At 53.2% G+C, this 22,726-nt stretch overlaps 1 protein-coding gene and 1 non-coding gene across 4 annotated transcripts; both read right to left on the bottom strand.

Moving 5' to 3' along the window:
• Window positions 1–485: 485 nt before the first annotated feature.
• Window positions 486–22,531, bottom strand: Pkm (pyruvate kinase M1/2). 3 transcript variants are annotated; one of them, XM_042697352.1, is made up of 11 exons: window positions 22,430–22,530; window positions 14,088–14,254; window positions 13,337–13,428; window positions 9,153–9,284; window positions 8,825–9,011; window positions 7,809–8,079; window positions 6,991–7,141; window positions 6,682–6,834; window positions 3,070–3,236; window positions 1,482–1,663; window positions 486–1,165 (listed from the first exon to the last, which is right to left on the bottom strand). In XM_042697352.1, exons 2-11 carry the CDS (start codon window positions 14,239–14,241, stop codon window positions 1,059–1,061), a joined length of 1,596 nt encoding a protein of 531 aa, XP_042553286.1. In that variant the 5' UTR covers window positions 14,242–14,254; window positions 22,430–22,530; the 3' UTR covers window positions 486–1,058. The 3 variants fall into 3 exon arrangements, with proteins under 3 accessions (XP_042553286.1, XP_042553288.1, XP_042553287.1); XM_042697354.1 differs by lacking the exons at window positions 3,070–3,236; window positions 22,430–22,530 and adding exons at window positions 3,569–3,735; window positions 16,055–16,177; XM_042697353.1 differs by lacking the exons at window positions 486–1,165; window positions 1,482–1,663; window positions 3,070–3,236 and adding an exon at window positions 3,546–3,735 and having other exon boundaries at window positions 22,430–22,531.
• Window positions 19,273–19,412, bottom strand: LOC122123041. Its single transcript, XR_006150256.1, has one exon. It is a non-coding gene; the product is annotated as a small nucleolar RNA SNORA29 (small nucleolar RNA).
• Window positions 22,532–22,726: the final 195 nt, after the last annotated feature.

The raw sequence follows: 22,726 nt of genomic DNA, 5'->3' as shown, positions 1-22,726 counted from the left end.
CTGGAATCTGCGTGAGGGACCGAGGATGAGCAGCAGCAGCAGCAGCTGTGAATGTTAGGGGTGTGACTGGGCCCCAAATACCTTCCCTGTCCCCAGCTTTAATTCACTTAGCTCTTGTGAGAGTAAGGAGGGGCCAGATAGTGCCATTCCCAAGGCTCACCAAACTCCCTAGGCCTGCAGTACCCCAGACCTGAGGACAGACTTTCCCGGGTCCCCAGGTTAAGGGGCTCCCTTGGGGAGCTGGCCAGGGTGGCCATTCCTGTGCTTTTCGCCAACCCACCATTCCCACTACCCAGCTTTTTGTGGGCACAGCCCATCCCTCAGTAACCTTGGGGGTACGGTACTTGTACTTCTTCCCAGCATCCATCTCTCAGGTTTAAACCATAGCACCTACCACCAGGTACAGGCTGTTATTCCCACCTGCCCAGAGGGCAGGGTTCAGCACCTCTCAGCAAAACATAAAAAAAAATAAAAGAGCGGAAACAGGTGCTTCAGCTGTTGTTTATTGACATAAAGGTGGGCACTATAGCAACAGGCCTGCAGCCGCTGCAGTGGGGAACTCAAAAGGTGGAGTGTTTGTCTGTCTGACAGCTGAGTAGAGCGCAGGGCAGAAGAGCACAGGGCACAGGTGGGGAGGGGAGCAAGGTATTATGGGAAGCCAGGGTGGACCAGGGCTGGTCAGTCTGCCTATACTGGAACCACGACCCCATGCTCTAAGCCCTACTTTTTCACTGGCAGTTTCCGGACTCCAGGCCGGGGCTGGGAGTTCTCTGGACATCCTTGCTACGGGAACTGAACCAACTACACAAGAAGGAGTCGCTGCCCACTTGCAGTTAAGTCCTGTATTCCTCCTCCTTCATCTGTTAGCTGGGATCTAGGCAATCCCCTATCAAATAGGGTCTAAACCCAGTCACATTTCATAGCGGCTCATCTCCCCTGATGTCCCAGCCCAGTGCCACACTACAGCCCGGAGTGAGCACTACAAGCGTTGCTGGCCTAATGGATGGGGTGGGGTGGGGATGAGGGACAAGGGCTGCAGGAAGGGGCTGCGTGGGTCATCAAGGCACAGGCACTACACGCATGGTGTTGGTGAAGCCAGAACCCGGGCGCCAGCCAGTCAGCACAATGACCACGTCTCCTGTCTTAAAGAAGCCCCGAGCCTTGCCTGGAAGAGAAAGGGGAGAGATTGATTAGTAAATGAAAGCCAAGCACTGCCAACCAGACGCCATGACTTCCTCTCACCACAAGGTGGTGCTAGACTGTAAGCCCTGGCAGAGGGCATGGGGCAGAGCTGAGTCCTAAGAATAACCATTAATTTACACTAAGCCGGTGAAGAGCCTTGCTCAAGGTTAGAGCTAATGACTTCCACTCATCCCACAATTAGGTTATTAGGACATAATATATGTGTAATACCCACAGTGTAGCAGCTCCAAACAACCATATGGAGAAAAAACATGTCTAAGAACTAACAACGAACGTACCAACATTCATGGCCAAGTTCACCCGGAGGTCCACATCCTCGGCCCAGGCATCATGGACCGGGTCCTTACACAACACAGGGAAGATGCCTCGGTACAGGTGGGCCTGGCGAGCTGTCTGGGGGTTCCGGGTCACGGCGATGATGGGCGCACGGGGGCGGTATCGAGCCACCTGGTGAGCGGACCTGGCAGGAAAAAAACGGACTATGGAACCCGCCAGCTCCAGGAAACATGCCAAGGCCTAGGCAGCTGCTCACCCACCGAGCAAACTCACTTCATAAGCACCCATTTCTAGCGCTCCCTTCTAGGCTGGACCAGCCCCTCCTCCCGTGCCCAACAGCAGGGTGATCATCCCAGGACTGCATGGCTTACCATGTGGTCCTTCCATCTGGCACAGAGCCAGTCCTGGTATGACCAGGACCAGCTGCAAGCCCAGCAAAGGGCAGCATGGGAATGACCAAGCCCCTGGAAGGCAACCACACTGCAAGCTCCCGTCTGCTCCCTCAATATGGCCTGAAACCAGCGGACGTGCCTGACCAAGCCAAGTGAGGAAGGCTCTGTAAGACTTTCTTCAGTGCTGGTACTGGGAGGGGGGTTAAATTCAGGGCCTTGTGTTTTAGTCTAGCATTTTTTTTTTTTTTTTGCACAAGGCTGTTCTGCTCTATCACTTGAGCAAAGGTTTTTGTTTTTGTTTTGGGGGGTGGGGGAAAAGGCTGGTTATAATTGGAGATAGACTCATGGAATTTGCTGCCTGGGATGGCATTAAAACTCAATCTTCAAATCTCAGCCTCTGGTAGAGCTAGGATTGACTGTAGATGTGAGCCACCAGCAAGCACCCAGCTCCAAGATTTTTAGAAATCAGGGCACACGAGCAGGCATGGCATGGAAGACCCCTGCCTGTCAAGACTCCCCTGGAACAGAGGGCCCCCCCTGAGATGCTGACACTTACAGGAACTTGGTAGGAACTGGGCCCCAGAAGCCAGCTGGGAACACATGACAGGTGTGGGGAACAAGCCACAAAATGGCAGAGAACCCCTGCAAGCGCGCGCAGGCATGGCCTTCATACTCAGCCTTCCCGAACCAGCTGAGTGAAATCCCAGAAGCCTGAAGGTAAAAATAGCCCAACAGCAGGGGTGGGGACCTTTTACAAAGGTCATCCTGAGTGGCTGGGGCTGGGTGGCCAAGAGTAGCCCTGCCCTCTCTTGCGTGGTGGCTCTGCCTCTCCCTCCTTACCCATCTTCTAATGGATGAGGGCCAGGGCACCCAAAGGAGACACAATGAATAGCATTTATTTTCCTAATGGACTTAGAATAAGCAAAAACCGGCTGTTTCCAGTTCACTCAGAGGCTGGAAATTTGCTTTGCACCCAATCGGCTGAACATTGGCTGTCTGTAGCCACTGGAGCCAGGGAAGGTACGGGGCCCGCTCTGGTTAGGACTGTGGCCACAGGGGGTGGAAGTTCTTTCCCTGCAGGTCCTCGGGGGCAGCCTGAGGCCCCTTACCTTGGTTCCATACCCAAGGCTTCCAGGACCCTCACAGGGGGCCGTGTGCACAACAGGGCATCCCGGGAGAGTCCGCTACCGCCTCCTACCTGCCAGACTTGGTAAGGACGATTATGGCCCCACTGTAGCACTTGAAGGAGGCCTCCACGGCACCCACGGCGGCGGCTTCTGTGGGGTCGCTGGTAATGGGTGCGAGGCGGCGGAGCTCTTCAAATAATTGCAAGTGGTAGATGGCAGCCTCTGCCTCGCGGGCAATCTGGGTGGGTAGGGGGGGCAACATCCGTCCAGAGGGACGGGAAGGGGGGGACAGAGCTGGTCAGCGCTTTGTCACAAAGGGACAGGGAAGGGAGCAGCCACAGACGGCTGGGGGAGGGCCATGTCCCCAGCACCAAGCCTCATCATCACTCCACGAGAACCATGGCCCACACCAGATGCGTGTGACTATCCGCTGCGATCGCCAAGAACCTGCCTGCCCTAGCATCACCTCCCTGGCTGCCTTCGGCAGGGACCAGGCCCTTGTCCTAGGACCACTGGAGGGAAAAGCGGAGTTGTTGATCCTACAAGTGCCACCTGCCCTTCGGGCCCTACCTGCCAGACTCGGTGAGAACTATCAAAGCGCTCGCTAGGCACTTATAAGAGGCCTGCACGCTGCCCATGGCCATGGCCTCCATGTGGTCTGTGGAGTAACAGGAGGCCCGCGAAAGCTCCTCGAACATCTGGCGGTGGAACATGGCTGCCTCAGCCTCCCGAGCTATCTGCAGGGTTAGGGGAGGGGGTAGGGTGAGGAGGAGCAGGGATGAAGAAGGGGGAAAAAAAACAGACAAAGAGAGAACACACATGGAAAGACAGAATGGGGGAATTAATCGGGGAGATTAATTCCTTTGGGCAGACGTGGTACAAGTCCGTGTGCTCTGGGAAGGGTGCAAGATTCTATGCCAAGTTCTGCCACCTTCATCCACTAATAGGGAAGTGGAGTTCTTCTATCTGAAAGGATGTGTCTTCTTTTTGAGTTTGGCTTTTCTGTGCATGCCAGCACTAGGGCTTGAACTAAGGGTCTCATTTGGCTTTTTTTGCTCAAGGATGACTAACACACTTGAGCCATACCTCCTGGTTCTGTTTGTTTCTTGTTTTGTTTTGTAGCTAACTGGATTGAAGTCTCAGGCTTCTGCTTCTACCTGGGCTGGCCTCAAACCATGCTCCTTAAGATCTCAGCCTCCTGAACAGCTAGGATCACAGGCTTAAGCCACCAGTGCCAGGCTTCTTTTGGTTTTTGATTGACACCCTGACATGGAAGCACACCCAGGCTGAGCACCCCACTTCCCCACAGGGGACTTGACCACGCTGCCTCCTGACACAGCTGATAGAAAGAGGACCCGCCTCCCCACATGGCTGCATCACTGCGGCACAAACTGCCCGCCCAGCTTCCACGCACACACGGAGCAAGCACTCGCTTGGTCTTGGGCATAGGGCAAGACGCCTGTATGATGGCACCCCAGGGCAAAGCTGGGCAGCCGAGTAAGTTCTAAGCAGGCGTACGAGCAACTCCGGCTATGTTGACAGCCACGTGAAGAGACGGAGACTGGGAGAAGCATGCAGTCAGTCATTAAAATGAATTAAAAAGCAATTATGACAAAGCCACAGTGTTATTTCGAGACCACTTACTCAGGTAAGCCCAAGAATAGAAGGGAGAAGGCTAGCGTTAGCAGATGCCAGTGAATGATGGATTGATTGGGGGCAGGGGGGAGCAGTAATACCATCCATTTAATTTGACATTGGAAGCAGAGGGGAAGCTGAATTGACCAGGTTAAAAGGATCGATCGCTCGTTGAGTGTTTTAAGGACAGAATGAATGCATGCAACTGGAGGAGAGGAGGATACATATAGGAAGACAGATCAATACCTGGCACTGCCCAGGTCTTAGTGATTAATGGGGTCATGAACTAACTCATCAGTTACACCAAGGAGAAAATAGTGACTTTCCCCCGATTACCAGTGATGAGCAGCTGCAGCCTGGCCCAGACCCTGAGGTGAGTCTTGGTCTCCAAACTGTCCTCTGTTGCTATGGAAACCTTGAAGGTGCGGGAGGGAGGTGGTACCCACATGAACAAGGCAAGAGTTGTGCATATTTTTATCCAACCTGCTAGGTAAATCTACCAATAAACACACCTCAGGTATCCCATTGAGATCTTCAGAGGCGAAGAAGTACTTGCCACAGAATGTGGCTGCGTGGGAAGTCAAGTCACGGCCAGACAGCATGTCATGTCTGAAGCCAGGCTGTACCCCTAAGTAAGGCAATTAGAGGGGGCGGGGAAAGCAGGTGGAGACTCCGGAGGGGGGATGGGAGGTGACTACCTTTCCCAGGGTGGCTGATGGCTGAACCAAGAGACCTGGTCAGGTGGATCTGGCAGGGTGCTGTGGAGGGCAGGGCTGGGAAAGGGATCAAGAGGTCTCTATGGATTCTAGTCTGAGCACATCTAGCAGGGAAGCTGAGGACAGACCGAGGGCAGCACTGATGGACCTGAGGACTCAGTTTCCCCCCCAAAAAGCTGCTGCTCCACCGGCTGGCAGGAACACACAGGTCATAATGGAGTAAGAGAAGCTGCCGGTTCACACCTGGCCTTCTTCTGTTTCCTGTTGGGGATTTTAAAGCTGGGGACCTGTGGGCACCAGAGTCACACAAAGGGTAGGTGTGTGTGGTGGCCGGACACTGACAGAATATAGAGAGAGTCGGTGACCAATCACCACACGCAACTCCCGCCCTTTTGTGTAACTTTCTCTTAGTTCTGTGTCAAATTGTGGCTCCACTTTTCCCTGGCAGAGCTCATGGGTAACCATGGGTAACTCATGAGAACCGATGGGTAACTAGAAAATTCCAGAGCTGACAGGAACTTGCCCAAGCTCCAGGGAAAGAGAAGGGAGATTTCTAAATCAAGGTTGAAACCAAGTCCTACCAGGCCCAATGCCCTCCCCCCACTTCCTTTTTTGTCTTTTGGTACTGGAGATCAAACCCAGGACATTGCACTTGCTAGGCAAGTGCTTTGCCATTGAGCTACACCCCAGCTCTCCCATGTCTATGTGCAGGCCACCGGTACACACTTGGCCAGACCTTTTGGTCTGAAAACAGCAAGACAGGACCCATGCATGCAGCAGGCACCATGCAAGACTGGCTGGGACAGCTCAGTGTGGAGGTCGGCCTCCATTCTGGAGCCTTGTGGGGTTCAAACTGGAAGCCCCACAGAGCGGCCAGTTGGGAGCCCAAGGCCTGGATATAACCAGAACAGGACAGAGGTAGCCAGGCCCTCTGGACTGTACAAGGCATCATTTTTATCAGGATCCCAGGCCTCAGGTCCTGAAAGGCAGTATCTGATAATGGGACATTATCAGGAGGAAATGAGGGCGATGTGGGCATGGAAGGTAAAACAGAAAAATCCACAACCCACAACACACAACTCTCACTCATCTCTGTGTGTGCTTTTTCACTGGTGTTCTACCACTTGAGCCATAGCTCCGCTTCCACATTTTGGTGCTTAATGGGAGATAACTGTCACAGACTTCCACCCTGGCCTGGCTTTGAACCATGATCCTCAGATCTCAGCCTCCTGAGCAGCTAGGATCACAGGGGTGAGCCACCAGTGCATAGTCCCCCCGCCCTCTGCTGGAGCTGGATTCAAGCCCAGCCACAGACAGGTGGGATGGACTTACCAGGTGCTGCATGCGGACGGCCTCTAGGGGGTAGTCCCCTTTGGCTGTCTCTCCAGATAGCATAATGCAGTCGGCTCCATCCAGAACAGCATTGGCCACATCGCTGCCCTCGGCGCGGGTGGGGCGGGGCTTCTTGATCATGCTCTCCAGCATCTGGGAGAGGGCAGAGCAATGGTGAGATGGGGAGAGGGAGGGGCCTGAATCAGGGGCAAGGGGGAAGATGGCTTTACATGCATGCATGGGGCGGGGGAGTGTGTGGACACAGGATAGAGTCCATGGGAAGAGGCCCATGTGAAGGAGGGCACATGCCTGCGTGGCGCAGATCACAGGCTTGCCAGCTCGGTTGCACCGGCCAATCATCATCTTCTGGGCCAGGAAGACCTTCTCTGCCGGAATCTCAATCCCCAGATCCCCACGAGCCACCATGATGCCATCACTGGCCTCCAGGATCTCATCAAACCTGGAGAGAGATAGCAAGATGAGAGACTGTAGAAAAGGTGCTACAAAAACAACAAACAAGCCAGGCTCTGGTATTCCTCACTACTCAGGAGGTTGAGATGGGGCGGGTGGGGGTGGGGGATGGAGGAGGGAGAAATTCATGGTTCAAAGCCATCCCAGGCCAGGAAGTCCCTGAGACTCTTATCTGCAATTAACCAGCAAAAAGCCAGAAGTGGTTCAAGTGGTAAAGCACTAGCCTTGAACAACAAAAAACAATACCTGCATTTCCCCCCCCCCAAATCTTGGCTCTGCGGTATCCCCTCCTCCCCCACCAAGAAAAAGAAAAGCTCAGGTGCTGGTGGCTCACGCCTGTAATTCTTGCTACTCAGGAGGCTGAGATCTGAGGACTGCAGCTCAAAGCCAGCCTGGGTAGGAAAGTCCACAAGACCAGAAGTAGAGATATGGCACAAAGTGGTAGAGTGCTAGCCTCGAGCAGAAAAGCTTAGGGAACTCAGGGACAGCATCTCGAACTTAGGGAACTCAGGGACAGCATCTCGAACTTGACGGTGGGTTCTGGGCCCCTGGAACAATGTGCAGCTTCTGGTTTGTCGATCGAAGGGGAAGGGATGTTTGGTTTTGTGCCTTTCTAACACAGTGCGCGAGCACTAGGCTGGGGCGCTGGGCCTCACCTGCGGACACCTTCGTGGTTCTCAATCTTGCTGATAATCTTGATGTTCTTCCCCTTCTCTCCAAGGACCTTCCGGACCTCGTGGACATCGGCCGCCTTCCGGATGAAGGATGCAAACACCATGTCCACATCCTGTTCCACACCGAACTTCAGGTCCTGGATATCTTTTTCTGACACGGCTGGCAGGTCCACGGCGGCCCCGGGAAGGTTCACGCCCTTCTTGCTGCCCAAAGAGCCACCGTTTTCCACCTCTGTCACCAGGTAGTCAGGCCCTGTGCGAAAGGGAGTGGACAGGGAGGCAGCACAATGAAAACCCAGTGCAAGCCTTCCAGGAAGCCCTTTGTTTCCCTTTCCACCCTGGTTAAGGGGATGGAAAGTAGCCCAGAGAGGGCACTGGAGCCACGGGATCAGCGTTCAAACCCCATCTCCACTGACTGCAAGATCAGGAAATGGTTAAATCAAGCTAACAACTCCAACTCGTAAATCAGACGTGAGCATGGCAAATGCGAAGCAAGTGAGAAGGAAATGTTTTCTGGCAAACAGCATGATCAAAGATGGGCTGATTGTTAAGGACATGCGTATGAACTCTGGGGCTCGTGCCTGCTGCCCCAGCTACTCAAAAGAGGCTGAGATCGATCCCAGAGATTCCGCTATCTCCCATTAACTAGCAAAAAGCCGCAGGTGGGGCTCAAGTAGTTGAGAGCCAGCCTTGAATGAAAAAGCTAAGCAAGAGTCTAAGGCTGAGTTCAGGCCCCAGGGCCAGCACCAAGAACAAACAAGAATTACCGATAAGTAAGACTAAACCTTTTTTCTGTTTTTTTGTTGCCAGTCCTGGGGCTTGAACTCAAGGCCTTGGCACCTTCCCTGAGCTTCTTTTGCTCAAGGCTAGCACTCTGCCACTTGAGCCACAGGGCCACTTCTGGCTTTTCCTGTGTATGTGGTAGTACAGAATTGAGACCATGGCTTCATGCACGCTAGGCAAGCAGTCTACCCCTCCCATTCTCCATTCACACCTACCTTTCTCCTTCACCTGCAGAGAAATAAGCCCGTCATCCACGTAGATCTTGCTGCCCACCTCCACCACCTTGCAGATATTCTTATAGTCCAGCCACAGAATATTCTCATCACACTTCTCCATGTAGGCATTGTCCAAGGTGATCTTGAGTTTCCCTCCCTTCTTCAGCTCCACCTCGGCAGTTCCGCTCTGCGCAGGAGATGGGCAAGGGTGTCCAGGGGGAAAAAAAAAGTATTTTCAATAAGCGAAACCCTCATTAGTAGACTCTTCAAATTCCTCAGCCTCCCTCTGCGATCCTCCCTTCCCCCCAAGCCTCCCTCGGATACTCACGCCCTTGATGAGCCCAGTCCGAATCTCGGGTCCTTTAGTATCCAAAGCCACAGCAACTGGCCGGTAGAGGATGGGGTCAGATGCAAAGCTTTCTGTGGCTGTGCGCACGTTCTTAATGGTCTCTGCGTGGTACTGGGGGCGGGGGAGAAAGAAGTGCTATGTCCTTCCTCTGCCTGGATCCTACTTCCATTCCCTCATGCAGAGCCAAAGCTGAGGACAACCAACCTCCACGGCCTCATCTCAGCAGACTGCCCTCCACTGGTCCCCCTCCAGCAGCCCCACCCTCCTCTTCTACCCAGCACTAATCAACTGAAGATGCGGGCACTGGTAGCTCACACCTGTAACCTAGACCCTCAGCAGGATGAAATATGAGGATCATGGTTCAAAGATACCCTCAGCTAAGTTTCTTGGGTTTTTGTGTTATTTTTTGAGCCACAGTGCCACTTCTGGATTTTCTGTTTATGTGGTGCTGAGGAATAGAACCCAGGGCCTCATGCATGCAAGGCAAGCACTCTATCACTGAGCCACCTTCCCAGCCCCTTCAGCTATCAGCAAGTAAACACCAGAAAATCAAAAGTGATGCTATGGCTCAAAGTGTAGAGTGATAGCCTTGATCAAAAGAGCTCTGGGCCAGAGCCCAAGCCCTAAGGTTCAAGCCCCACAACTGACAAAAATAATAAACAATTGAGGGAAAATGATTGTGAGGGCTGCTTGTGTTTAGAACCCTCTTCCCTGGCTGGCAATCAGTGTCAGATTCTGTGTTTTCTCTATTGATCTCAAACCAAACTCCATTATTGACTTAAGTTGTAGAAGCACAAGGTAATTATCCAATGCTAAGGTCAGACCAGGTTTCACAAGCACTTTCTAGAGTGGAGAGGAACAGCTGGGTCAGGTGCCTCTGGGCAGGGATTGCCCTTGGCTGTACTTCTAGCAAACCTGGCTCCAAGATCCCCTTTATCGCCACTATTTGATTCAAAAGGGACACAGGTCAAGATAAGATATCCAAATAGCTGCAGATAGCTCACCACAGGCAATGCTGATAACCAGGGCACCTAATTCAGCACTTTATGGGCCCGACGTGCAGGGACAGTGCATAGGCAGACAGGGCCCAGGCAGAGCCCTTTCCAAGGACAGCCACCTGGCGCATGTGTCCGCCAACACCTTACTCTGTATGGGGATCAGCCAGGGATCCTTTTAGTTAGGAATGAGCTACAGTAGCAGACAATATAGAAGAGAAATAGAAACAGCTTGGGCTTTTCTGTTACTTCATTTTGTGTGTGTGTGTTCTGAGGCTTGAACTCAGGGGCATGGGTGCTGTCCTTGTGCTGCTCAGTGCTAATGCCCAATCATTGGAGCTACAGCTCCACTTCCAGCTTTTTAACTTTTTTGGTAGTGAATTGTAGATAAGATGTCTCATGGACTTTCTTCCCTGAGCTAGCTTTAACCCTGACTCTCAGAATTCAACCTCTTCAGCAGCTATGGCAGCTGGCTTTCCAGACTTTTCCTGAATTAAGTGCATTTGGGGGGAAACTGAGGCAAAAAGACAGAGTAACAGTCTTAAAAAAAAAAGAAAGAAAATGTACTAATCAGCTGACTTGGGAAACGGAAACCCCTCTGTACAACAGCTTAATAACAATAAGGAAGTTATACATACATTTATAGTTTATAAGCAATTATGGGTTTTTAATTGTTATAAAGGTGATATAAAGAGGGTTTACAATTACACAAGTCACCTCGCTCTCGTAACAATGAAAACATTTTTAAGAAAGGGGGACTGGGGTGGGGGTGGGGGTGGGAATTGTGAGTTAGAGTGCTTGCCTAGCATGCATGAAGCCTTACATTTGGTTCCTCAGTACCACATAAACAGAAAAAGCTGAAAGTAGCACTGTGGCTCAAGTGATAGAGTGCTAGCCTTGAGCAAAAGGGACAGTGCCCAGGCCCTGAGTTCAAGTCCCAGGACTGCCCCCCCCCCAAAAAAAGTAATTTTCAATTTCGACATTTCTTTAACTAGTACACTTATTTTCTGGTTGCTCTGAGAGTTGGTTTGCTTTTGCTTTCCTTTCCATGCAGGGCCTGAACTCTGGGGCTCACACATGCCCGTCAGGTATCCAAACACATCCCCAGTCAATCCTGGATTTTAAGCCGTTCTGCACGCATTTTGACCCAGGGAATCTGAAATCACACCTGATAACTGAGTAAGCAGAGGGCATGTTACCCAGTTCTCGGTGTGATTATCTCTTGGTAAATTACCAGTAGGTGCACTGCCTGCTTAGTTGACAATCAATCCTTTGGGAAGCCAGAGGACCCTGACCCGCCCTCACCAGTCTGTCAAAGGGGTCATGAAAAAGCCAGTATTTCTGGCTCCCATGGCCCATAGGACACGCATGTTCAACAAGACCATATGAACTGCCCAAAGTGGGGCTTAAAAACCCCAAAAGCCACTGACTAGATCAGAAAAGAAAGGCAATCCATGTCCCTACATCAGAATGAGACAGTTCCGTGTCTATGTGTCTCCCTCTGACCTGAGTGGACAGCCTCATCTGGCTGTAATCCCTAAAAATAAACTCCTAAGAGAGACTTAAGTAAAAATAAAACCCTGCCAGTGCTAATCTAGCAAGAAGATGGAAAGGACAGATAATCTCCAAATACCTCTCGTAATATTTCTTGAAAAGGCAAATAAGTAAGGAAAATTGACTGGCCAGCAGCACACCCAGGGCCCCACGGTATCACATTACTGGACCCGGGAGCCTCGTGAAAGGTCAGCGCTGCGCCTTCTATTTCTGCTCCCTTCCTGCACACTGGAGGCCAGGCCAGCAGAGGAGGGCTCATGCGCACTGTCTTCCCTGAGCTCTCTCTGACCTATGCTAACACCATGAGTAATTAGTAATTCCTGGCAATTCCTGCTGAGTGAAAGGCTGATTGTTCATCAGAGAGAACATTAACAGATGTGTGTCCACTGTTATTATTTTTGGAGAGATAGAGCCTAGGGTGGACCTTAAACTCACAATCCTTCTGTTTAGCCTCCTGAGTGCTGGGATTACAGGTGCCCGCCACTATGAGTCTAAACCTTCCTGCTTGCCAAATGAGCTCAGGACTTCCCTCTCCCAAGATACTGGGGGGGAGGTGGGGGAGACAGCCCGGTGCCAGGCCACTGGCTGTTTATTGAACATGGCCTAGAGAAAATCTATGCTGAAGAGTCTCATGTTTCCAGAAACAAGGAATTCTCTTCTGGAAATGCTGAACTTAAGGATTTATTTTTAGTCTGAACTTAATACCAGCCTCGAAAGGCCAGAGGGTCAACCCGCACCCCTCCCAAACAGACAAGTACGTTCTACATTTTGTACATGAAGTACAAGTCAAAGAGAGAGGAAAGTCTTCCATTAATGGCAAGATGAGGTTCTCTGGTCTTCATCTCTCACTGCTCAGCAAGGAGGCAGGAACGGAGGCTTGCTAAGTCAAGTTCTAGAGTGTCAGACCCAATTCATTCCTAACGGATCCAACATCCCAGAAAGCTCATAAGTCTGTGCACTTGACCCAGTACATCGTCCTCGTCCTCCTCCTGGGCCCCCCACTCCCAGTGATCTTAGGTATGAAGAGGCCCAAGACTTTTCAAAAACCAGAGCTACAGGAGCTAAGTTAGAAAAGTTATGCGAAGTTGTGTGGCCCATAAAAGTGTCCAGCAGACCTTTCCACACCTTCATGAGAGCTAATGGCAGTCTGGGTGTTTGGAAGAGCCTTGACCAGTAAAAAGATCTTGTCTGTTCATGAACTCTCAAACATGAAGGTGGCAAGAGGAAAGACCAGTGGGACCACCTAATAAGGACAATATCCTATTTACTCAGTGGCTCATATCTGTATGGAATCCTTACTACTCAGGAGGCTGAGATCTAAGTATCATATCAAAACCAGCCCAGATAGGAAAGTTGGTGAGATTCTTATCACCCATCAATAAGCAAAAAGCTAGAAGGAGAGCTGTGGTTCAAGTGGTAGAGTGCCAGTCTTGAGCACTAAAGCTCTGGGACAGTGCCTGGGTCCTGAGGTCAAGCCCCAGTACCAGTACACACACACTACCAGATGTGTATATATATGTCTACCTACTCCACCATGGCTAGTGAGCACTACAGACCCATTTCCTTGTACACAAATATCCCAGTCCACATCCCAAGGACCAACTATAGGCCTACCTCATGAGTTCCGTGAGAGAAGTTCAGACGAGCCACGTTCATCCCAGATTTAATCATCTCCTTCAGCATATCCACTGATCGGGAAGCCGGGCCTGGACATAGTTCAAAGCCACAAGTAGGAAAACATGTAAGTGCACGGAAGGATAAACTTCATCTCAACAAACACCCTCAGCAGGTGCTCCCACCGCTGTTAGTTCACTGCGTTCTGATTCGACAGTTTCATTCCTACCTAGCCTGGTAAGTCTTAGGCCAGCTCTTTCTGCCCGCTAGGAAGCTCAGGCAGATGCCAGGCACACAGTGGCATCATTTTCCATGTCTCTGAGAGGCTCCCACTAAGAACCTTAGGGAAGATATCCTGTATATTTTGCCTCTAGCACAAAACATACTCACTACGCTCAACTATCATTTTTTTGTGTGTGCTGGTCCTAGGGCTTGAACTCACGTCCTGGATGCTGTCCCTTAGCCTTTTTGCTCAAAGCTAGTGCTCTATCACTTGAGCCACAGCTCCACTTCTGTGGGGTTTTTTGGGGGTGGTGATGGTGAATTAGACTTTCCTGTCTGGGCTGACTACGATCCTCAGCTCTCAGCCTCCTGAGTATCTGGGATTGATTACAGGCGTGAGGCCACCGGCACTTGGCTTGCCTGCCAGCGTTTCACATGACTCAGCCCCCCTCCAAACGTGTCACTTATTCAGTGTCTCGGGGAGATCAGCCAGCCGCCTGTGGCAGGGAAGGGGCGCCCACGCGCGTACCGATGGTGCAGATGATGCCGGTGTTGCGGGCGGTGATGGGGGCTGAGTCGATGTCCAGGCGGCACATGTGCTCCAGGAACGTGTCGGCCATGGCTGCGTGCAGCTGCTGGGTCTGGATGAAGGCCGTCCCGGCGTCACTGTGGGGCTTCGGCATGGCTTCTGTGGTCCTGGCTCGAGCAAAGCAGAGGCACGGCAATCAGATGGAGAAGGGGCTGTCTCCTGATTATACACTAGCTCGGCTCCTGAACCAACAGAAAACCTGAACGAGCAAATCCAAACCAACCACGAGCTTCCAGAGCCCCACAAACTGACAGGTCTCCCCTACGAGGCTGGCAGTGACTTCCTTCTACCATTTAGTGCTAAAAAACAACCCAGAGCTCTGCATATCAGGGACCCTATCACTGACCCACTTCCCCAACCCCAGCACTTACCTCGCCAACTTGCATATAACAAGAAGCTCTACCTAAGTTCTGCACAACACAAATTCTCTACTAACCTGGGGAAAAAACTGAGATGCCCCTGGGTAAATGAAGTCCTCAGAGCTACTCACACCCTTTAAGTCTTTCACCAGCTCATACCAATACCTACGTTTATCCTTCAGCCCCTAATAGGCAGGAGGGTAAAGCCAAGCTCACTCAGCAAAATCCAACCAGACCTGAATGAAGGCAAACCTCTTACCTGCTTGCCTACTCTGGCTTCAAACCACTATCCTCAGATCTCAGTCTCCCCAGCCACTGGCACCTGACATTTATCTGCTTTTTAAGGAAAAGGTCTCATGCCGTAGCCTAAGCTGATGTCGAACCCTGCTCAGCCTCCACATGACAAGGATTACAGGTGTGCCCAGCAACTCACAATTAAAATCTGACACATATACTGTCTCCTGTCAGTCTCAGAACCACCTTTTCCAGGCAATTAACCAGCTCAGGCCACAATTCTGGCAACTGCCCTGACCTTTGCTTCATTACTGATTTAACAGTGCAACTCGCTGGACCGGTAAGCCAGCTAATTAGAGTACAAAACTCCAGAAGGACCTGGAAGGTACCGTTTGCTCAGAGATAGATCCAACAAAGGCTCCTAGAGCAGCCTCAGGATGAGGGGCTTCAGACAGGGACCCCTTCTCAAAACCCTGAACCCAGCTTGGTAGCTTGCCTGCTACACCTTTAGAACAGAATCCTCTTTTTTTTTTGGGGGGGGGGGGGGGGCAGGGGTAGTTGTGGGGCTTTAACTCTGGGCCTGAACACTGTCCCTCAGTTCTTCAGCTTAAGGCTAGTGCTCTACCACTTAGAGCCACAGCACCACTTCCGATTTGCTGGTGGTCTATTGGAGGTAAGAGTTTTATGGCCTTTTCTGCCCAGGCTGGTTTAGAACTGTGATCCTCAGATCTCAGTCTCCTGAGTAGCTAGGATTACAGGAATGAGCCATTGGTACTAGAACAGAATCCTTAAGCCTCATTCCTGCCTTCCCTGACAGCCTGGCAAAGTCCCAACCGAGGAGCCTTGTGGCCAGCAGCAAAGCTGACGGCAGACACTTCACCTACAGAGCTACACACCTGAGCTTCCTCAGATATCTGGCAAATGGAAGGCAAAAAAAAAAAAAAAAAAAAGAATAGACCCTGACAGAGAAGCTAACTCGAACCAGAACCTATATGGCAAAGGCAGTTGTTCGTCCCAGAGTGAAATCTCTAACAACACCCCAGGCTGCCAGGGTAGTTTACCTACGCTTATCAGACCTCATGGCTCCTGGCCAAACTTAGCCACAAAACAACTGCCCAGGGATCCTGGTGAGATGGTGCACCAGGCCTCACTGCGCCCATGCTGGGAGTGTGTGGTTAAGGACAGGCCTGGGAAGCACGCAGGGTTCCGCGTGCGTAGGACGGAGTCATGACTCGCCTTCTCCCAAAGGATGATCCTCTGGCTTGGCTCCAGATTCTGCAGAGCCACGGGGTCACTGCTCACGCCTAGCCATACCTTTGGGTCTTTGGGGTTGCGACTCCAGTGATAAAATTCTCTTTGTTTCCCTCAAGTTGGCTCCTTGGCCCCACTTGTATAGATCGTTCAGAGCTGAATACAGTTTGCCCTGTAGAGCTGAACAGGGAATTAAAAATAAAATCTTGAGTTTTAAACTAACGCTCTTAGCTGCGATGGGAAAGTTACCTAAGAATCAGGCTTCCAAGGCAGAAGGCACTATGAGACACCCACCCCCCGCAGAAGTGCCAGGAAGAACAGACTGCAAGTTGTCAGGGAACTGGACTCTTACTGACCCCCCTGGGGTGCAGTTCCCACCCCCCCAAAAAAAGCAAGAAATGTTTTCTCCTTATAATCCACTTTCTTTTCTTTTGTTGGTACTAGGGCTTGAACTCAGGGCATGGGTGCTATCTGTGAGCTTTCATGCTCAAGGTTAGCATTCTACCACTTGAGCCACAGATCTACTTCTGGCTTTTTGGTGGTTCATGGAAGACAAGAGACTCACAGACTTTTCTGTGCCGGCTGGCTTTGAATCTCAGTGCTCAGATCTTAGCCTTGTGAGTGGCTGGGATCACAGGCATGAGCCACCACTGGTTGCTCAGGGACAGCACTTGGGTCCTGAGATCAAGTCCCACAGCTGGGAAAAAGATAAAACATAATAGAGAAGAGAAATCCTCTGCTTTGTGTGGAGGGAGACCGAGTGTGGCTTACAAGAAGTTCAGGGCACTTCCAATGGCTTGGGAAGATATACCTTGAGCCACGGAGGACCTAAGAGGCCCCTCCCAAAAAGGGGAGGAGCAATACAGTCTAAGCCATAAGCCCTGATCCAGCCAGCTTCTCTTCCTGTTTAGTCTGCTCAAACTGCACAGTAAAACCTTTGTGAAAAGGAAAGCTGGAATGCCCAGAGCACCTCCAGGCAAAGGAGACTTCAGCTCCAACCCACTTTAGCCAAAACACACCCTTTGTTTCACGATCTACAGCTAAGTCTATAGGCTGGGGGGTGGAGGCTATTTAAGTACCAAAGTGAGAAGTGAGTGGCTTTAATGTTTTAGTGAATTTACGCACCAGCAATTAGCAAGACTTCCACAAGCTCTGAGGTGTCTCTGTGTGTGCAAGCGCCAGTACTGGGGCTTGAACTCACATCCTGGCCACCATCCCTTAGCTTTTTCTTCTCAAGGCTGGCGCTCTCTCTACCACTTGCTTGAGACACTGCTTGCTCTATTTCAAGTTTTGTTTGGTGTGTGTGCCTAATTGGAGACAAATGTCTCACATCTCATAGGCTTTCCTGCCCAGGCTGGCCTCAAAGCTTGATCCGATCTCAGACTCCAGTGTTGCTATGATTATAAGCATGAGCCACTGGCACCTGGGTTTTCTTGAAGCGCTCTTTGCCATGTCCCCTAGTGGATCTGAAGACTGAGTGTGTCCCTGGCTCCTCTGCCCATTTTCAGTCACAAAAGCCTCACCAAAAAAAAACCAAAAAAAAAAAACACAGGTTGTCCTTTGGGACCAACCACGTGGCCAGCGTCGCAGGCGGAGTCCCCTGAGCTGTCTCCTGCAGCCAGCCTTGAGTGGGTAGGGCAGGTCTCTGGGAAGTTCTCCCTTGTGCCTGCCAGCTGCCTGGACATGCAGCCCCACCCAGGCCAGCCTGACTCATTCCTCACTCGGCACCCTCCTCTGGGGAGGCACAGACATGCAGAGCCAACCTCCAGCGGGCAGCCAGGGCCAGGCGGGCAGCGGGGACCGGGAGGGCCCACTGGCAGCCGGTAAGTGTGAGCCTGAGCACCTGCAGGGTCTTCCTCAGAAACATCTCCCTCTGTGAGAAACCACAGCAAGGAGGCCTCAGTGGGGAGGCTTGATGGAGACAGGCGCACAGCTCAGCTTCAGCCACCCTGACCTTCCCGTCCTGCAGCTCTGGCCCCTTGTGGTTCCCACCTCACTCCACCAATTGATCTCAGAGCTCCACATCATTCTGCTCTAATAAACTGGGACTCTGCACCATCCCATCCTAACTCCCCCTCCTACCTTGTGCCAGGATTGTGAGGATCACGGTCTCATAGACACGGAGCTTTAGCAGGCACCCAACTGACCACAACACTGTATTACAAAATGTGACCTTCAGAAGAAACTGGGGAAGAACGGTCACCAATGGCTGGCTCTCATCAAGCTACGGGAGTTCTAGGACCCAAACAGGTGAGGAGCCAACCAGCAGCAGCAGATCTGGAGATGCTGTTCAGCTGAGACAAGGGGCAGGCATTGTAGTGCACGCCTACAATCCCAGCACTTGGTAGGTTGAGGTGGGAAAATCACGAGCTTGAGGCTTGTGCTACAGTGAGAATCTACCTCAAAAATCCAATAAAAAAAGAAAAGCAAAGGAAACTAGGAAATTCAACTGGACCCTCATATAAGGGGTGACACCCTCTGGGCCTGGGCGCTGTCCCTCAGCTCTTCAGCTCAAGGTGAGTGTTCTACCGCGCCACTTCCAGTTTTCTGGCAGTTAACTGGAGATAAGACTCTCTCTCCCATACTTTCCTGCCCTGGCTGGCTTTGAATGGCGATCCTTAGATCTCAGCCTCCTAAGTAGCTAGGATTACAGATGTGAGACACTGGCATCTGGCTCTCATGGACTTTTATTCTGCCCAAGCTGTCTCCATACAGTGACCCTTACATCTCAACCCCCTGAAATGCTAGGGTTACAGGCATGAGTCACTGATGCCCAAATAACAATCTGAAGATTTTTCTTCAGGGGTAGAGCCCAGGGACATCACCTTTTTCAGTGAGCAACAGAGGCGAGGCACTGGCTGGATATTAAAGAGGAGTAGCTGGGGAGGAGGGGGAGGCAGGCTGGGGCAGCGAGAGGGGGAGGAGGGAGGGAGGAAGGAGAGGATGGGGAGGGGACATGGATGGCAGGAATCCTTCAGCACTGACCTAGTTAGTGTCTTACCACAGCAGTTGTCATAGGTTTGTGCTTGTTGCTTTATATCTATTTTTAACTTTTAACTGAAAAATGAAAATTTTTTTCAATCTTAGGGGGAAGGGAGCCTCTGATATCTGTATTTCTACCACCCGGAACACTTGAGCTATACTTTTAGACTTAGCTCCCATTTTCAAACTTGTCATGAGTTTTTCTATCCTTTAATTTCATTGAAGTACATTTGCTACCAACTGAGCCACACCTCCAATGCCTTAAAAAAGGATATCTCCACCTGGATCCCTATGGCTTTTGTCTTCTGTTCAGCCATTTCATATAGAAGGAGGGTACTTCCGAACCCTCCCCCTTCAGATCATGGCAACTTTACTGTATCCCATAAGCATAGCCACTAAGATCTATTTTTAGGAGAAAATGTGGTAGTCAAATGGGAAAGGGCTGGGCATTTTTAATCGCCATCCTCCAGCGTGTGTCATTGTCACTTGCTCTTCCGGTCAGCATTGGCACTTAAGCTCCATATGGCTGGTATATAGATCTACCTAAGTCACTACCACTGCTATGAATCCACCTTTAAAACTAGACATTGCGCATGTGCACACGCCACTACTGGAGCTTGGACTCAAGAGTCTGGGCTCTGTCCTGTAGCCTTTTCATGGTCACATACTTAAGTGCTGTGCTAGGACCTATCCAGCCCAGGCCTGTCTAGCTGGAGGCCATAAGGCGGCTTAAGCTCCCCGGGAGGTTGTGATGGACGGGGGGGGGGGGGGGGGGGGGGGGGGGGGGGGTGGGGGGGTGGGGGTGGGGAGCCGCCTGTAGTGGCCACCAAGGGTACTGCAGCCCTGCTCTCCATCTCCTACGTGCAGCCAGGCACAAACCACCGCAGGGGGCGTGGCCTCCGGCACTGCAGGGAAAGCTCCAAGCCCCCCCCCCCAAGCTGGGCACTCACACCAGGTGGCCCTAAAAGCCAGCAGAGGCTGCACTCCCCTCCCCCAAAGAGCTTCTAGAACAAGTAACCAGAGACCAATCCTCCAGCCCTGACACAGGCTCTTGGTCCTCCTGCCCCCCAATACCAGTGTGGTCTTTACCTTTTGTCCTTTAGCCTCCAATCTCTAGTGCTATCTGTCGCCCAAGTGAGACTCAGCCCCCAGGAAAAGGAGGACAATGAAACCCAGTTCCCAAGGGGTCTGTCCACTCACTCACTGGAGTTGGGCTGAGGATTATCTGGAGAGATCTAGACATTTGATCCCCGATGAGTTGGTTCAGACAAGCTGAAGTAAAATAAACTCAGCCCTACGTACCCCTCAGTCTGAGCAGCTCGAGTTGCATCTATTTCCCCACCCCACCCCCTTCCTTCCTCATTCTTAACACTGCCGCCACGTTAAGAAACAGCTTTAAGAAAGGGGTTTTCCTGTGACACCCCACCCCTCGACACTGTCCCCAGGTCTCCAAGGTGTTCAGTTGGCCTCAAGCGATTGATGCTCTTTTGTAAAACTCTGACTGCAATGCTTTCAGAAACAGGAGGCCACAGAAAGTCAGAAGTGAGGCCACAGAAATCTTCCCCATTCGTGATTCACTTCTCACTCCCCCTCCCATCGCGGGAGACAGGGAAGGCAGAGGCCTACCCGACTCTGCACTTAGTGAAGCCCTTTGTGATCTAGAGAAATACTGAAAGTGGACGTTTGAAGCCTGCACATATACATAGACATAAAGCATTCCACCACTCACCCAATGAAGATAACTTTCTCAAAAGCAGCTAAGTTCAAAGGTTGCCCCATGTTCTCTGCAGAGCCCCCGGGGCCGGGTGGATTATATTACCCTCCTCCACAGAAAAGCCCCTGCCCCATGCAGTCCCCCCCCCCAACCCCAGCATGCTCAGGCCACCCAGAGGACATATTATTTGCAATTATTTGCTAACAATGCTGTCCCAGGAGTAGTGGCCTGGGCTCTCTCTCCTCGGCCACACCCTAAGTACTGTTGGGCGGTGGGTAACAGTGAGTGGCGTGAGGCTGGTACTAATACCGACCCCAACCAGGCTGGACACATCCTTGGGGCATCGGTCCACGTGGAGCTGGAGGGAAAGCGAATGGGAGCACTTCATCTTTGCGAGGTGCTACTTTGTTCTAAAGGTTCCTTTCCCAAGAGAACCAGGAGTCTGTGGCAAGCTGGGAGTTACAAAGTAACATTACTTAACTACAAAGTAACACCGCTTAGTAAACAGGGCCAGGATCCCCCCGGGGGACGGGTTTCCGGGAGATGCGCGGGGAGGGAGCGCGCCTGACTCAGGTGTGTGCGCCCGTGCCCCGCGTGTCCGCGCACGTGTGTGCGGGCATGTGAGCCTGTGCGTGCGTGCGTGCGTGCAGCACAAGTCCGGGCGAGGATGGAACACCTGCCGGTCAGTGCCGTGCGCAGCGTCCGGCTGCGCGTCCCCCGCGCCGCTGGCCCTCATCACACCGGGGCATCGCTGTCCTGGGGCTGGGGCGGGCGTTCCAGCAACATCGTTCCACACAAGCCGGGGCCCGGAGCAGCCCGGGGCGCCCCCATCCCCGACCCCAGCGGGGAGCCCCCTCCTTTTCTCCCACCCTGGACGCACACGGGTCTCTAGTGAGGAAACCCGATCCGTCCGGTCCCCTCCCCGGCGCACGTGGCGAGGGGCCCGCGGGCGCGGGGCGCGGAGGCCCAGGGTCACGTACTCCGGCCTGCCCTGCAACCCCGGGTCCGGGCGGGGCGGAGAGAGGGAGGGGAGAGGGATGCGGGGCGGACGTGACCAGGACCGAGGAGGTGGGGATGGGAGGGGGGAAAGAGGAGGGGCTAGGAACACGAGGAGGGGGGACAGGATGAGGGGGGAAGGAGATGGAGGGGGGAAGGAGATGGAGGGGGGAAGGAGATGGAGGAGGGGGACGAGAGGAGGGGGGCAGCACGAGGCTGGAGGAGGGGGCCGGGAGGAGGGGCGCGCAGTGCGCGAGGAGGGGACGGGGAGGGAGGAGGGGGACGGGAGGAGGAGGGAAGGAGATGGAGGAGGGGGCAGGAGCACGAGGAGGGGGCGGGAGGAGGGGGGACGGGAGGAGGGGGACGGAGCACGAGCGGGTCACGGACTCGCAGCGCCGCCACTAGGCCCGGGCAGGGGCTGAGCGGAGGCCCGGGGAGGGGTCGGGACGCGGGGCCGCGGGGAGGCGGGAGGAGGTCGGAGACAAGGACGGGAAGGAGACAAAGAGGGCGAGGATGGAGCCAGGATGCGGGACGAGGAGAGGGCCGGGGTTCGGGGGGACCGGGGGCGGGGGTGCGCAGGCTCTGGGGGCGAGTCGGCCTTCCTGCCTCCCTCCCTCCCTCCCGGCTCTGCCCGGGGTCCAGGACGCCCACGGGCCCCGCGACCGGCGTCCTGCGTGCGTAGGGCGTGCGTGTGCCGGACGGAGCCCCGGGCCCGCGGTGGAGGCCCGCCACGGGGCCCCGCTCACCTGCGGCGTGCTGCGACTCGGGCTCGGGCTGCGCTGCGAAGGCTGGGCGATGCAGGAGCTCGTGTGCGGGAGCCGGGCCCCGGGCCTCAAGGTGATCCCGCCGCGCACCGCGATCCCTCCGCAGCCCCGCCCCGCGCCCAATCCCCGCGCGCGGCCGCCCGCGCCCCGCCCCCGCCCCCGCTGACGCGGCCTCCCCGGGACCGGAGCGGGCGGGAGGACGGGCGGGGGGAGGCCGAGCGGAGGGCGGGCTCTGCCCTTTTCCGAGGGGACTACGTTCCGCGGCGGAAGGACACGGAG

Source organism: Dipodomys spectabilis, unplaced genomic scaffold (genome assembly GCF_019054845.1).
Source record: "Dipodomys spectabilis isolate Male_0828 unplaced genomic scaffold, ASM1905484v1 ptg000219l, whole genome shotgun sequence".
Taxonomy (NCBI): domain Eukaryota; kingdom Metazoa; phylum Chordata; class Mammalia; order Rodentia; family Heteromyidae; genus Dipodomys; species Dipodomys spectabilis.
Note: the sequence above shows the minus strand (reverse complement) of the source record. Positions and strands in the feature narration are given on the sequence as shown.